This window comes from Pezoporus occidentalis, unplaced genomic scaffold (genome assembly GCF_034315485.1).
Source record: "Pezoporus occidentalis ecotype Australia unplaced genomic scaffold, CSIRO_AGI_Poc_V1 ctg39, whole genome shotgun sequence".
In the NCBI taxonomy this organism is placed as follows: Eukaryota; Metazoa; Chordata; class Aves; order Psittaciformes; family Psittacidae; genus Pezoporus; species Pezoporus occidentalis.
The window spans coordinates 114,497-128,665 of NW_026915713.1; the positions used below are offsets into that span (position 1 = coordinate 114,497).

The 14,169-nt window shown below is 38.0% G+C and overlaps 1 protein-coding gene across 6 annotated transcripts in view; it reads right to left on the minus strand.

Annotated features, from left to right (window-relative positions):
• Positions 1–14,169, minus strand: part of LAMA2 (laminin subunit alpha 2) — a 370,092-nt gene that overhangs the window by 100,210 nt on the left and 255,713 nt on the right. For all 6 annotated transcript variants that reach the window (XM_062632338.1, XM_062632337.1, XM_062632336.1 and 3 more), the window contains 5 exons: positions 11,611–11,728; positions 6,643–6,777; positions 5,869–5,993; positions 2,310–2,396; positions 1,232–1,425 (listed from right to left, as the gene is read on the minus strand). In XM_062632338.1, coding sequence (XP_062488322.1) covers positions 1,232–1,425; positions 2,310–2,396; positions 5,869–5,993; positions 6,643–6,777; positions 11,611–11,728 — 659 coding nt within the window. The remainder of the gene's footprint in view (positions 1–1,231; positions 1,426–2,309; positions 2,397–5,868; positions 5,994–6,642; positions 6,778–11,610; positions 11,729–14,169) is intronic.

Here is a 14,169-nt window from a genome sequence, read left to right on the forward strand (position 1 = left end):
GAATAACTTGATGAAATATAACAAGGGCAAGTGTAGAGTCCTGCATCTGGGCAGGAACAACCCCAGGTTCCAGTATAGGTTGGGGAACGACCTGTTAGAGAGCAGCATAGGGGAGAGGGACCTGGGGATCCTAGTGGACAACAGGATGACCATGAGCCAACACTGTGCCCTTGTGGCTAAGAAGGCCAATGGCATCCTGGGGTGTATTAGAAGGGGGGTGGTTAGTAGGTCGAGAGAGATCCTCCTTCCCCTCTACTCTGCCCTGGTGAGACCCCATCTGGAATATTGTGTCCAGTTCTGGGCCCCTCAGTTCAAGAAGGACAGGGAGCTGCTGGAGAGAGTCCAGCGCAGGGCAATGAAGATGATTAAGGGAGTGGAGCATCTCCCTTATGAGGAAAGACTGAGGGAGTTGGGTCTCTACAGTTTAGAGAAGAGGAGACTGAGGGGTGACCTTATTAGTGTCTATAAATATATAAAGGGGGAGTGTCACGAGGATGGAGCCAGGCTCTACTCAGTGGCAAACAATGATAGGACAAGGGGTAATGGGTACAAACTGGAACACAAGAGGTTCCACTTAAACTTGAGAAGAAACTTCTTCTCAGTGAGGGTGACAGAACACTGGAACAGGCTGCCCAGGGAGGTTGTGGAGTCTCCTTCCCTGGAGACATTCAAAACCCGCCTGGACACATTCCTGTGTAACATTATCTAGGTGTTCCTGCTCTGGCAGGGGGATTGGACTAGATGATCTTTTGAGGTCCCTTCCAATCTCTGGCATACTGTGTGAAATCAGAGATTATAGTGAACCACATCTTTTAAAATGTGGAAAATTCGGTTTGCCGGCACCCAGCTTTTCTGATTCATAGTGAGGATTTTTAACCTTATTTTCCACACAATGAAATAGTCTGATTAATAAGTTAGAACACAAATGATAACTTGCACTTAAACTGTTTTGTATGAAGAAACTGTTATCTTGGATATCCAAGAATACTGATAAGGTAAATGACCATAAAAATCATACGAAGCAGTGCCTGAGATTGAAAATGTTAGGTAGCGCTAGAAATAATGTTACAGGTATTCAGGATGTTGAAAAACCAAGTCTGAAGTACTAAGAAACCTGGCAGAACTATTTTCAAAGAAACTCACAGAACTGACTGATGCATAAACAGGGTTTAACTTCTGAAGTATGACAAACACATTCCAAAAGTATCTAAAATAATATCAGTATACGTACAAATGCATCTCATGCCATCACGCGCATGCCGATGTTCACAGCCAGCACACTTCCACCCTGTGAATCCAGGCTTGCAAGTGCACTGTCCAGTGACAGGGTCACAGGGGACAGGCAGGGAACCGTATCGATCACACTCACATTTCTGGCAGGAACCTCCTGGAGTTTGTGGATTTCCCGTGTAGCCAGAAGAACACCTAGACATTGCAAATACAAAACCAGGTTTGGGAACTGAGTGGCATAGTGTACAACAATGAATAATTGGCAAGATTGGAAACAAAATGTACCTGAACATTCATTCGTGAACCATTAAAAAAATCTTTGGCGCTTCATGACTCACTATGCATTTGTAGAGGGAGAAATATTACAAACTGTCCAACAAAGTGATAACAGCTTTTAACTAGGACATGGAACAGTTTGGATGGAAGGAGTTTACAAAAGTGATTCCATGCCCTTAACACTGCTATTACACCATGACAGAAAAGTTTCTACATTAGCAGTCTTTCGTCTATAGGCCTTTATTTTCCCTTCTCTGGATACGTGTGTTATGCATTAGAAGTGATATCTCATAGTACACACTTGCTAATTTTGATCAGCTTAATCCTCCAGCGTTTCTATGGACAGGACAACTGCTGTTTAGATTATTAATTTACAATTTCATCATTAATATGTTTATAGGTGTCTTTCACAGTCAGTGATCATGAGGACACAACAGTCACTACAACAAGGGGTATGAGTGACATCAAGGCACACCATAAGCATAGGATCTAATTTTAGATAAATTTCATATTTTTTAATTTAACTTCTGAGGCCCAAGGAAAAAAAAAACAAACACCAAACCCACAAATCAGAAAGTCTAGTACAATATCTGTGATATAATTAACATTGATTATCAATTTACAGTGGGTGTACATAAAAATTGCCTATTATGGCTGAGTTTTAACAACATATAAAGAAGTAACTTATCTGAAGGCATGTATTTAAACATCAGTAAACACATGTTTATTGTATTGAAGGACATTGCTCTCCATGTCTTCCCCACCTTTCATTGTCTCCCTTTTTCTTTTTTCATTCACCCTACCTTTCACAATATTGGCCTTCATATCCAGGTGGGCATGCAGTACACCGGTAATTACTAGGTCCTTCCGCAACACAAGAAGGGCTAAAACTAAAACAAAAGAAAGTAAAACACTGTTTCTACTGTACTGCATCATTTCACTCAGCTGTGCAGAAGTGCCCACAGTAAACTTCACTCAGTGTAAACGGCAGTATTTTATCTGTTTAGAAACATTTGTGGGAGATCCCTTCTTTCTATTAAGAATTTTGTGAATGCCTTGCTGTGATACTGGCACAACTTAGGCAAACGCTAGCAGGGCCATATCAGAGGGAATGGAGTCATGGGAGACGTTAGATTACTTTTACTAAGCCATGACATAGATAATTTGTGACTGCAATGTGTACCTATGGGAACTGTGCAAAGGAGCGTGTTGCTGGAATATTAGTATAGTAAGTGCCTTCACAGACAGTTAAACAAAAAGGGTAGGAAGGGGAAAAGAAACAAAACTAAATAGTGTCATACTGTAAAAACTCTTTCAACTTTTTATGGAAGAAGAACCAGAAAAGCAGAGAGGTGGCTAATGGTGAGCCCAGATCTCCTTCTTGGTACATTACAACCAACATCTTACTCTAACTTGCTTATAAAGCATTAAATCAAGTGCTTGAATAAGCATATAAAATTACACCTTTGGAAAAAAAATGTAAACAAATTGATCTGTTACTCATGAACTCATTATCCAACATGTTTTCAACTCTGTAAAAATAGATCCGCACCCCTAGGAACAACTTCTTTTTATTTATTTTTTTTTTTAAACTCATTGTGTTTGAAGCTGACTGTGCAGGAGTTAAAGACAGTATCTAAAACCTTAGTGGAGTTTTGTAAAATTTAATAAATAAAAATAACAACTCCTAGCCTGTGGAGAGGGACTTTTAATGAGGGACTGTAGTGATAGAATAAACGGGAATGAGTTCAAACTTAAACATGGGAAGTTCAGGTTAGATATAAGGAAGAAATTCTTTTCTGTGAGGGTGGTGAGGCACTGGAATGGGTTACTCAAGGAAGTTGTGAATGCTCCATCCCTGGCAGTGTTCAAGGCCAGGGTGGACAGGGCCTTGGGCGACATGGTCTAGTGTGAAGCATCCCTGCCCATGGCAGGGGGGGTTGGAACTAGATGATCTTAAGGTCCTTTCTAACCTAAACCATTCCATAATTCTATAAAATTGCACCATACCGTTCACAAATATCAGCACGTCAAGTCACGACATAATAAGCTAATGAGATATCTAATTACCTATCTGCATTTTATGCAGATTATGTTTCCTTGACTACCATAAAACAGTTGCAAGTAGTTAGATCTTTTTTCCTTAGTAGTATCTGTAAAAGCTTTCACTAAGCTGCACAACACAGAAATCCAAGGCGTAATACGCTTGTTTTCCACCTAATTCCTTAGCTTTATGGAATGGATCTATTCCACCTAGGCCTATCCATTTAAAAGTTAGGCATGTAGTCTAAGTGCTAAATTCAAGCATCCTCTATCAGCAGTGGAAAACGGAGATGCACAGACAGGCATAATTTGACACATATTGAAATATCTTCTGCCCTGTCCTCTCTCCAATGGTGGTTTCCTTCAGTTTTAACATCTATAGTTGTCTGTCCCTGCATCTACAACACAGGTATTGATGGCTAGAGCTAACAGAAGTAGAAATCCTGCCCATGACATCTAGAGACATCTGAGATAAGCTCTGTAAAACTCAAGCAGTTCTGTTTCTGGCTCAGATCTGACTCCTCTCTTGACAGCAGAAAGAAACTGAATAACTATTTTAGGATAAAGTGTATTTACTAATTTCAGACTAGGCGTTATTCACTTATCTCCTATAAATAGTTTTGAACAAAAAAATCCTCATGATCACTTTTATGTGAGCATGACACAAACGGCTCTGACAACATCTGCAGGCATGCAAGCCTTGTGGCCCCATGAGGCATTGGCCCTTTGTCTGCTTCCCTTCCTCAGGCAGCTGAGCATTTTAAGTGGAGTCCAAGGACACATGTGCTACCTGGAGTCCACCCCTTTCTCAACTATGGAGCACTTCAGCGCCACCTACTTCCTGTGTTTTACATTAGCTTTTAGATAAGGTACTGAAGTGATTTCTGGAGCACGGTGTGGAGGACTACATTCTTATTCTTGTAGCTCTCTACATTCATCTATAGTTCTACATTCGCTACAGTTCATCTACATTCTTGTAGCAGGGTGCCACAACCATCCAGGTGAAGAGTCCTGATTGTTTTCTGATCTGACACCTGTGTTTTCAGGCAGCCAAAGGTTTTTAAGTCTCCTCCCCTTCTAACCCCCCCCCCCCCCATAGGATCAAATTATATTTTCAGCACTTCCTACTGCCAGTTAGTAACAGAAAGCGTTTTTCCAGTGTATCTGTTTGATGTGCAAAACTGATAAGCTTGGTCAATCTTCCTCTTTGCAACTTGCACATCCTTTCTTAATACTAGTAGGTAGAACACATGATTAAGTAATCACAGAAAACATTCACAGAAAAGGGTAAAACTCAGAAAAACTTTTGGTTAAGACTACATTATAGCTTTCTGAGATAAAGTGTATTTCTTTAAGCCCCTTTTATAATTGCTTAGGTTGCTCTCAGTGTAGTATTTCTGAGGTTTGGAAGGCTTCCTAAAAAAACACTTGCCATGGATGAAAGATCATGATGCATTTAGCTACTTATGTTTGAGAAAGGGATTCTCTTCTTCAAAATAAACTGCACACCACACCGGAATTATACAATGAAGAAAGAAAAACAATCAATCAATCAAACAAACAAATAAAAAACAAAACAAAACAAAAAAAACAAACCAAAACTGGCTGAAATACTCACTAAAACATCTTAAAGGTCAGACAAAGCATAGAAAAATGTTTTTAAGGAACACTTCCAGCCTTTCCAGAGAACAATCATGAAACACAAACCTTTTCAGAGCATACTACAGTATGATGCCAAATATCATTAAGAGCTTCTCAGTAAAACAACAAACGAATCTCAAGTGCTAAAGTGCTATCTGTTGGGAACATGCAGAGACATTGTGGCAAGGCTCATCAGCATAAAGCAACCAATAAAATTTACACTGCAATAACTGTATTGCTTTTAAATTATTCTTTCACAAATTGCCTTAAACTCATGTAACATTAAATAAGGAATCAATAAATTCCACAGTGGAGCAAGAAAGGCACTGTAACACATTCATACCAACATAATGTATGAGCACAAGACTTTTTACAGCTCCCCGGTGGCTATATTGTACTTGAGTTCTGCCCTAGCTTTATTTGTGAGAATATCTTTATAACACACATTCATTATCTGTTGAGTATTGCATTTTCTAGCACTTATTAATTTATTCGTCACAAACTAGCAAGGGAGCAATTTCCAACTTTTAAAGGAAGATCAATTAGCAAAAGTAGATATGAAGCTTTTTAGTATGGTTTCCATGGTGCACTTCTGTAGCCATCTGAAAAAAGAATACAGTAAGCCCAAAACAAAGTCTGCATGCTGGAAAGGTAATTTTCTGTCATGACTTTGCTTACTTGTTACTAGAAATGGGTAGAGGGCAAGCACAAGGCTTGCAGTCACCCGGAGAGCCTTGGACAATGCCGTAAAATCCCAGTGCACATATCTCACAGTGGTGACCAGCAGTATTGTGTTGACAATTCTGCAGAGGAAGGAGACAGGATTAAAGTTATATTTGCTAATTACAAGAAAGCAGACAACATTTTGTTCCCAGCCACAGGGATTCAAACTTACTTCGATTCATAATTCCTCTCTCCCTCATATGATTCACAGTGGGTTTGCTCCCTTTAAGCATCTATCAAATGCCTGCTGAGTTATATATGGGTTTACAAGAAGAAAGAATGGAGGCCTGGAACTAGCCAGATGTATCCTACGGAATTTCTTATTCAATTCACCCTTCTTTCCCTCCTTTGTTCCAGCTGCTGAAGCAGGAGGAATAAACAATTAAAATTCAGTCTTACTGTATCAGGTCATGTGTATTATTACCTGTAAGGGCAGTGTTGTGTTTATTGCACAATACATGGTACACTGCCTCTTTTGTTTTCAGGTATCTAGCCTTTATTTTTATGCAGGAAAAAAAGAACTGCATAATCTGAATGCTAAAAAGTCAGAATGGAAATCTTTCAAGGTAGATGGTTTGCTTTTGTGACCCTTCTTGAAGTTTGACAATTCAAGTATTTAAGCAAAACTGGATTAAAATATTGTCTTTTTTTTTCTTTTTTACAGCAGTTACACAACTTATGAATTTTGCAGTAAATTAAACCTAGTTCATAAGTTCAGGAATACAATACCTGACAAATTGATGTTTCAGAGTCACACATAGTACTGTGCCCATGACACTGACACACAACACAGGCACCTAAGGACTGAGCAGCTGTCCTTCCCGCAGGTGGAGATGGAAGCCTATAAAATCCTGGAGAGCAGGACTGCAGTAAAAAAGATGCAGAAGAAAACTGATCATTACAGAGTGGACTGAGTATGGAGAGCACTGCAAGCTCATCTTTCCAATCACCAGTTTTTACAAGTTGTGAAAAGAGCCTGACAGGCTTCCAGCTGTGTTACAAACAATATACAGTACTTTACAGATAACAAGAGCCAGCCCTAATTGGAAATAGTGCTGAAAAATCCCTGGAGCACTCACTGGCACCAGGCTTTTCAGATTACAGCTCGAGAGACCTTTCATTCATATGCAGAACACCACACAAGCATCATTCCTTTCATTTCTTAAGAATAAGGTCTGTTTTAGGAATAATTTTTTTGCATGGACTGTAGAGAGCAAGCATAATGATTCTGTTTCCTTTGCTTTTGGTGAGTTTTTCAGGTTTGACAAGCTAATATCTGCCTAGCTACTGCCTGATGGATAACAAGCAAAAGCTGACTGATAATCAAGAAAATGGCTGCAAGGTTGCATTATTTATAGCTATATAATTTAAATAACATAAAAATACAGAATTCACATCTTGAGACAATAAAGTTTATCTATCACTAAGTCTCCTCTACCCCAGCTTGCAAATAAAATTTTGAGAACAACCCAAATATCACTAGCAAAGCCGATGCATGCAAAATCAAGCACTCAATCTGTACTTCAGGCTTATTATGGAAATCTATGAAAGTGTTTATAAAGCTCCCAGAAACCACATAGCTATGGCAGCATACAAATACAAACAGGACCATTTTGATAGTTCCAACCACACAGGCAGGTGGACACAGATGAGTCACTCACCCCATGTATAAGTCCCACCACCTAGCGGTGCTAGGAGCCTATGAAGGCTGTCTGATGAGGTCATACCCTACTGTTGACCACAACTTCTGCTTTTTGGAGAGAATGGGAATAGTATGCTTTTCACCCAGTAATAACATGGATGCAAAATAAAATAAAATCTGGAGTAAGCAACTTTTCATGATCAAAAGCAGGATTCTTCTGTCAAGCCCTAGCTGACATGCTAGATTCTACTCATACACTGACAGTTTTATGATCATTGCCAAAACCTCCAGGAGTCTAAGTTTCTGAAAAAACATAAACACAATTATTTTCTTTAGAATCACAAAGAAAATAATCTAACTCACTTCTGCTTTTCCTCTTTTATTTTGACTTAGACTACATTAAGATCCCTGAAGCACAGAAACAGTCTAACTGCTTTTTCATGGTTTATGAAGAATTCCAATTTAGATAAATAATCTCAAATGAAAGTAATCTTGTTTATTACTACAGTTTCCTATCTCCCCCCTCCCCCCCCCCATCCTAACAAAAATCCTTATCCAAACATGGTACAAAGAACAGCTTTACAAGTTCTGAGGGACTTTAGGACAGGGTATGAATATGTGGTATATCCTCAAGCAAATCTAATCTCTCACTGTTTTTTTTTTTTCTGATATACTATTGTCACTGTTCTCACCTATTTTGATCTAAGCATTTCTGAGATGAAACAGAACACAGACAAAAGATGAAGCAGACTACGTTTTTCATTACTAGTTTGGAAGTTTTTCAGAAGTAGCCATTAGCAAAACTCTCATCACTGTTTTCTGTGGCTGCTACTGAATTAAAAAAAAGCATTTAAGTGTCACTCCTAGTAAAAACTGCTGTGCACATAGTCCTCAAAATGCAATTACAGGATAAATCATGAAATAGATATATCCTGTTAGCATTTGCTTAAAAAATGCCTGAGTATCAGATGCTTTTTTCTCCTGCTAAAATTAAATAAACTTATAGAATGCACATAACCTTCACTGAGCACACTAAAAATAAACTAAATTATGAGCATGTGAAGAACGCACAATTAGGCATGAAGTATGAAGGTTGAAACTGAGACATTTATTCCAGCCCCTGGTGGGTGTGAATTAAAATAGAGTTCAAATTACATTATTATATATTTTCCTTCAAAAATGCAATTTCTTATAGTGATTCTAAAAAAAAAATAAATCTATACTTCTGAGCAAATGCTGGAGCTCATAAATTTCTCACGTTCAGGTGTATGCTCTTCATGAAATAGTGTGCAAATAAAATTAATTCACTTCCTTGCACAGATTTCCTATGAACTCACTGTTTGTGTTGCTTCATCTGCTGTATGTCCTGGGTTCAGCAGTAGCAGCCATTTTTCTCCTTCTCAGTAGCTGGTGCACTGCTGTGTTTTTGACTTTCAGCCTGGGAACAGTGCTGATAACACCGATGTTTTTAGTTGCTGCTCAGTAATGTTTACTCTGACCAAGGACTTTCTCAGTCTCATGCTCTGCCAGGGAGGAGGGGAAGCCAGGAGGAAGCAGTCAGGACACCTGACCCAAACTAGCCAAAGAGGTATTCCATACCACAGCACGTCATGGCCACTATATAAACTGGGGGCAGTTACCTGGAAGGGCTAGATTGCTGCTGGGGCCAGGCTGATTATCGGTTGGTGGGTGGTGAGCAGTTGTATTCTTCTTCCCTTGTTATTTCCCTTATCATTATTATTATTGGTGGCAGCACCAGTGGTTTGTGTTATACCTTAGTTACTGGACTGTTCTTATCTCAACCTGTGGGAGTTACATTCTTTTGATTCTCCTCCCCATCTCTCCAGGAGTGGAGGGGAGGAAAGGCGGGGGAGTGAGAGAGCAGGCTGCATGGCTGAGTTGCCGACTGGGCTTAAACCATGACACTGTATAACGCAATCCTATAAAACATATGAAGGAAGCAGAGTTCTCACAGATAACAGAGTATCTTCCCTTTCATTCACTCACTCCAGATTTTTTCCTACCACTAGGTTGGGGGAACTCTTTACAAGATCACACTTAGAATATCTGAGGGAGCTGCAGAATATTCAAGGTGTTGCTCCCTGCTACCTCCATCTAGCAATTGCAACAAAGGCATCTGGAATTGCTAGTGCTGCTTAAAAGTGTAAACATGGTGGTTTTCAAACATAAAGACTGACAACCTCATCATCAAGAGCACAGAAAGACAAAAATATTAACTTCTGTAGACAGTGTATTAAATCTTAAAACAGTTTCCCTGGTACCTATTGTAAGATCCATCTTACAAAAGCATACAAGTCAGCTGAATCTCTTTAAAATCTAGGTAATTTTGAAACATTCAATCTTCAGCATGAAAATACTTATGTAAGCAAAAAAATAAATATAATGCATGTACAAGGGGCACCAAGCTCACTTAGTTGACCAACACCAGAAAATTTGTCAAGCTTCAGCAAGAAGGACAACTTTCAGGACAAAAATTTCTACCAGTATCAGATCCATTTTCTTTTATTTTAAGACATAGTGATTTGACTGCTTCTAAGAACAAAGCAAAATACACTATTCAGACCATGTTCCACAATTTCTGCTCCTTTTAACAAGCAGCTCCATCATTTACATAAGGGGTACTGAAATTTGATAGCAGGCAGGCTTCTGTGTGTGGGCTGTGCAAGATCTTGTGTGAGTCCTATAACAGCACTAGAAGAACAACAATTGTGGTGGAGTAAAATGGAAAAGTATCTGCCAGAACTCAGTGGCCCTTTTCAAGGTATTTTCATAGATCCACTTAGATAAAACACAAGCATTCATAAAAATGACAGTTTGAGCAAGCACAGTAAACATTTCCTAAAGCTTTGAAAACATCTTCCATGAAACTTCTTTCATGAAGCACAGACATGCTAAAGAAAGGTTCTCATCTACATTTTTAATGCTTTTGCAGTACTATTTTGGGCAGTCAAACACGTTAAATGAAAGCAAAACAGACAACTTTCATCTGGTTAGTGGTGGTCCACAAAGGCATGCTATTGGAAGATTCAAGAGGAAAGATCTGGGAATCTACAGGTTCTCAACCATTAACTGCTTTTTTGACCAGATATTCAGGATGCACTATTTCAAGTTCTGATTTTGAAATGACTTTTTAAAATTTTGTTGTTATTTGTTGTAACACAAATATTTAAGAAATCAAAATTGAAATATTGCTTAGCCTTTTTTCAGAATGAAAAATTTCAATCAGTCATACAGCTATTAAAAATTTATATTTGAATGATAAACAAAGCAAACTTAAAAATCTGGAAAGCCTCTACAGAATTCTAAAAATCTGCATGGCTCTGTTTAGAGTGCTTGGTGCTACAATTTTAATAACACTCTTTTTTGTTTTCAAATTTGTTTTTATACTTTGTTTGGTGAATTTCACTCAACTGACAGATATTTAAATTTTTAGGAACAAGTAGCATGTAATCTTTAATTATTCACTATTACAAATGTTAATTTGTAGTTTACTTGCAACTATCAATAATTTACAGATTTTTATTTTTTTTTTTATTTGACATAGAGGTTTCCTGTATTTTTCTCTGCCGATTTTTATGAATTACAGTAATGATAAATTGATGCACATTGTTCAGTCATTTGGAAGATATAATATTGTAACTACGTTGTGTATTATGGCCTCACCATAACACAAGAACAGCACAATCTGTTGTAACTACAATCCGTATTACGATAGTATTATGCCCTTCTCTGTCCAAAAAGGCTTGATCAATCAGCATCAGCCAACCAATTCAGCCTTGGAGATGCTGACCCAGTAAAGCTCACTTTTGTATATTGTATTCTAAATATTTGAGGCATTGCCATGGTTTCAGTGGCATATTTGCTTAAAGCAAAAAAAAAAAAAAAAAAAGGTACTTAAATTCCTTGTGGGAGAGATACCTGAGAAACTAAGGGAGAGTCGTTGCCAGTTAAATGAACTGATACTCTTATCACAATTTATTAATCAATGGACCAAAGAAAATACCCGAAGACCAGAAGTCAGGATAGTACTGTACCTCACAAGATAAGCCGGAATAACCCAACGGGCAGTCACATTTCTCAATCAAGTAAGCCTGAGGAGTCATCCCAGATACAGCACCTCCTTCAGCAACTTCCATTGAGATCTCAGAAATTCTGGGAAAAAAAGAAAAAAAAGAGCAAGCAACTCAAATGAGATTAATCAAGCACTAGCTTAGTCCCAGCTAGTTCACAGTCAGCTGGCATGGAAACAAAAACAGTCTTACTTGGCTGTTTGTAGGCTTCTTGATCCACAGCAGACAAACAGAACTATTTTTAACTCTCCTAAGGAACAAGAAAGCTACCTCTACCTCCAGTCTCTAGGCACTAGTATAACTAACTTTTCTCTTCTGTTTGATTCTCTTTTTTTTTTTTTTTTTAATTTCTTTTCAGCCAAACTATTAACAAAAGCTCATATCTGATTCTTCACTTGGAGGGACTCATTAAGAAATTGAAGTCACATATCTAATGCAGTCCAATTTATGACTCTCAGAGGTACGGTAGTAAAATTGTTCACTTAATGAGCTTTTAATGAGGCAACTATTTCAAAAAACAAAATCTATCCTCGGCAACTAAAGCAACCTAACAAGCTCTAGAGCAGACTTCAAAGACATTGGACATGAGCCTTTTTAGCAGGAATTTTAAAATTTGTAGTCAGATATATGTTTTGGGGGGTGGGGTTTTGGTGTGGGTTTGCTTTATTTTTTATTTTTCTTAACTTTTTTCCTTAGAAATAATGTAGACACATAAGCAATTTAGAGTAAACTACAGAAGAATCTGCTAGTATCAGAAAAGGACATGTTTTATGGTAGAGTTTCTGACATTTTAACTGTCCAAACATTTAATATTAATAATCTTGCCTCCCAACCACTCCTTGTCTTTATAGCATGCATGCTGACCTGCCAAATAGGGTTGACTATATCATGGACAAAGACACCCAACATAATATCTAATGAATTATACTTAATCCTAATAATGTGGTTATTTTAACTTACTTTTTATTTTGGGGGGGTGTTAGTTTGCTGAAATGAATGCTATGGTCTAGAACCCTTTACTGTCTTTGAAAAACAAGAAGAATAGGATAGTGTAAATTTTAAAGCTTCAAGTATAATGCCAAGCTAAGAGAACATGTGACTAACCAGCTGAATAAATGTTCGTAATGCTGCTGGAGTCCACTCATTAAGTGTCTGTGTATAGTGCTAATGCAGAGGAGCTCACAGAACTGCTCATCTTCTCCCCATGCTCACAGTCTATCTACTCCCAAACCTTGGTAACTGAGTGGCTGAATGAGGCTTTTCTGCACATTGGCATATTGGCACCAATGTCAGGATGACTGTAGGAAATGCAAACATCCACTGCTGAACTAGATGAGACTTTTGTGAGTGAGCTTTTGTAGGCAGACCCATACCTCTTGATACTTTCTGCCAATGCAAAATCCCCAAATCATCTAGTAATTTAAACCCTGTTCTTGCTATCTGAACACAGGGGTTTAGTGGACCAGAGAAATTGAACAAAAAAAAAACCCAAGCAAACAAAGCCAGGTCAAAACAGAAGGCTGAAGAAGAAGAGAGCAAAACCATTCAGATCTGTCAATGTAAACTTACATTGAAATCTCTGTACACTTAATGGAAAACCAAAATGAAATCTGCCTCCCCATCATCTTCAAGGCTGAGGCAATGGTCTGTATGGTGCAAAAAAACCTATTTGCAGTCAGAAAGCTGTATTTACATAATAATATACTCTGGGACCACAAAGATACCTGCTGTTAGAGTGAAAATGTTACTTAAGGAAGGTCGGGCTTGGTTGATTCCTGGAAAATGTCTAATAGGCAGCAGTCAAACAACTGCTACCTGATCAGTGTCAGGGATATTGAAATAATTTACAGTCAAATTGAAAGCATACTTCCAATTCAAACTAATTTATTATCACAGCCCAGTTGCCTAAAAAGCAAAACAAAATCTAATAAAAGAAATGTTTCAATTTAGAGCAGCAAATGTGAAAATGAGGGCAACAAAATGGAACAATATAGGAAAAAAATGTTTGGCTTTGGATTCTGAGCAGAAACCTCTAAATCACTAGTAATGCTGCAGCTTTGAAGCAGAAACAACATTATCACTGCTGCTAAAGTACATAGCTAATAACAGTGCTAACGCTAGAACTAGGCTATTTGTGTTTCCAACTGCTGCTGCTGCTTTGACTTAATTTTAAAATGCTTTTCCTGTATTTTATCACTTACCTGCAGCTTTTAAAATCTGCAATTGAAGATAAAGCACTATTATAAACTTTAAAAGATTTTAAAATACTTCATATATAATATTTTCCTCCTCCCATCAACAGTTTCTTTTGTTTTATACTTTTCAGCTATGCACAGATAGAAAGAGAAGCTTTACTAGTTTAGAACAGAGCCCATATTCAGAAAGCACAACACACTATTTAAACAAATGCTTTATTATAAGTCACTTAACTCTAACCTATGTTTAAAGTTGAGCATAAATATTGTCTTTCAGAGGGTCTCAACATATTTTTAATAAAAGCCTTCAATTCTTAAGCAAGCTAAT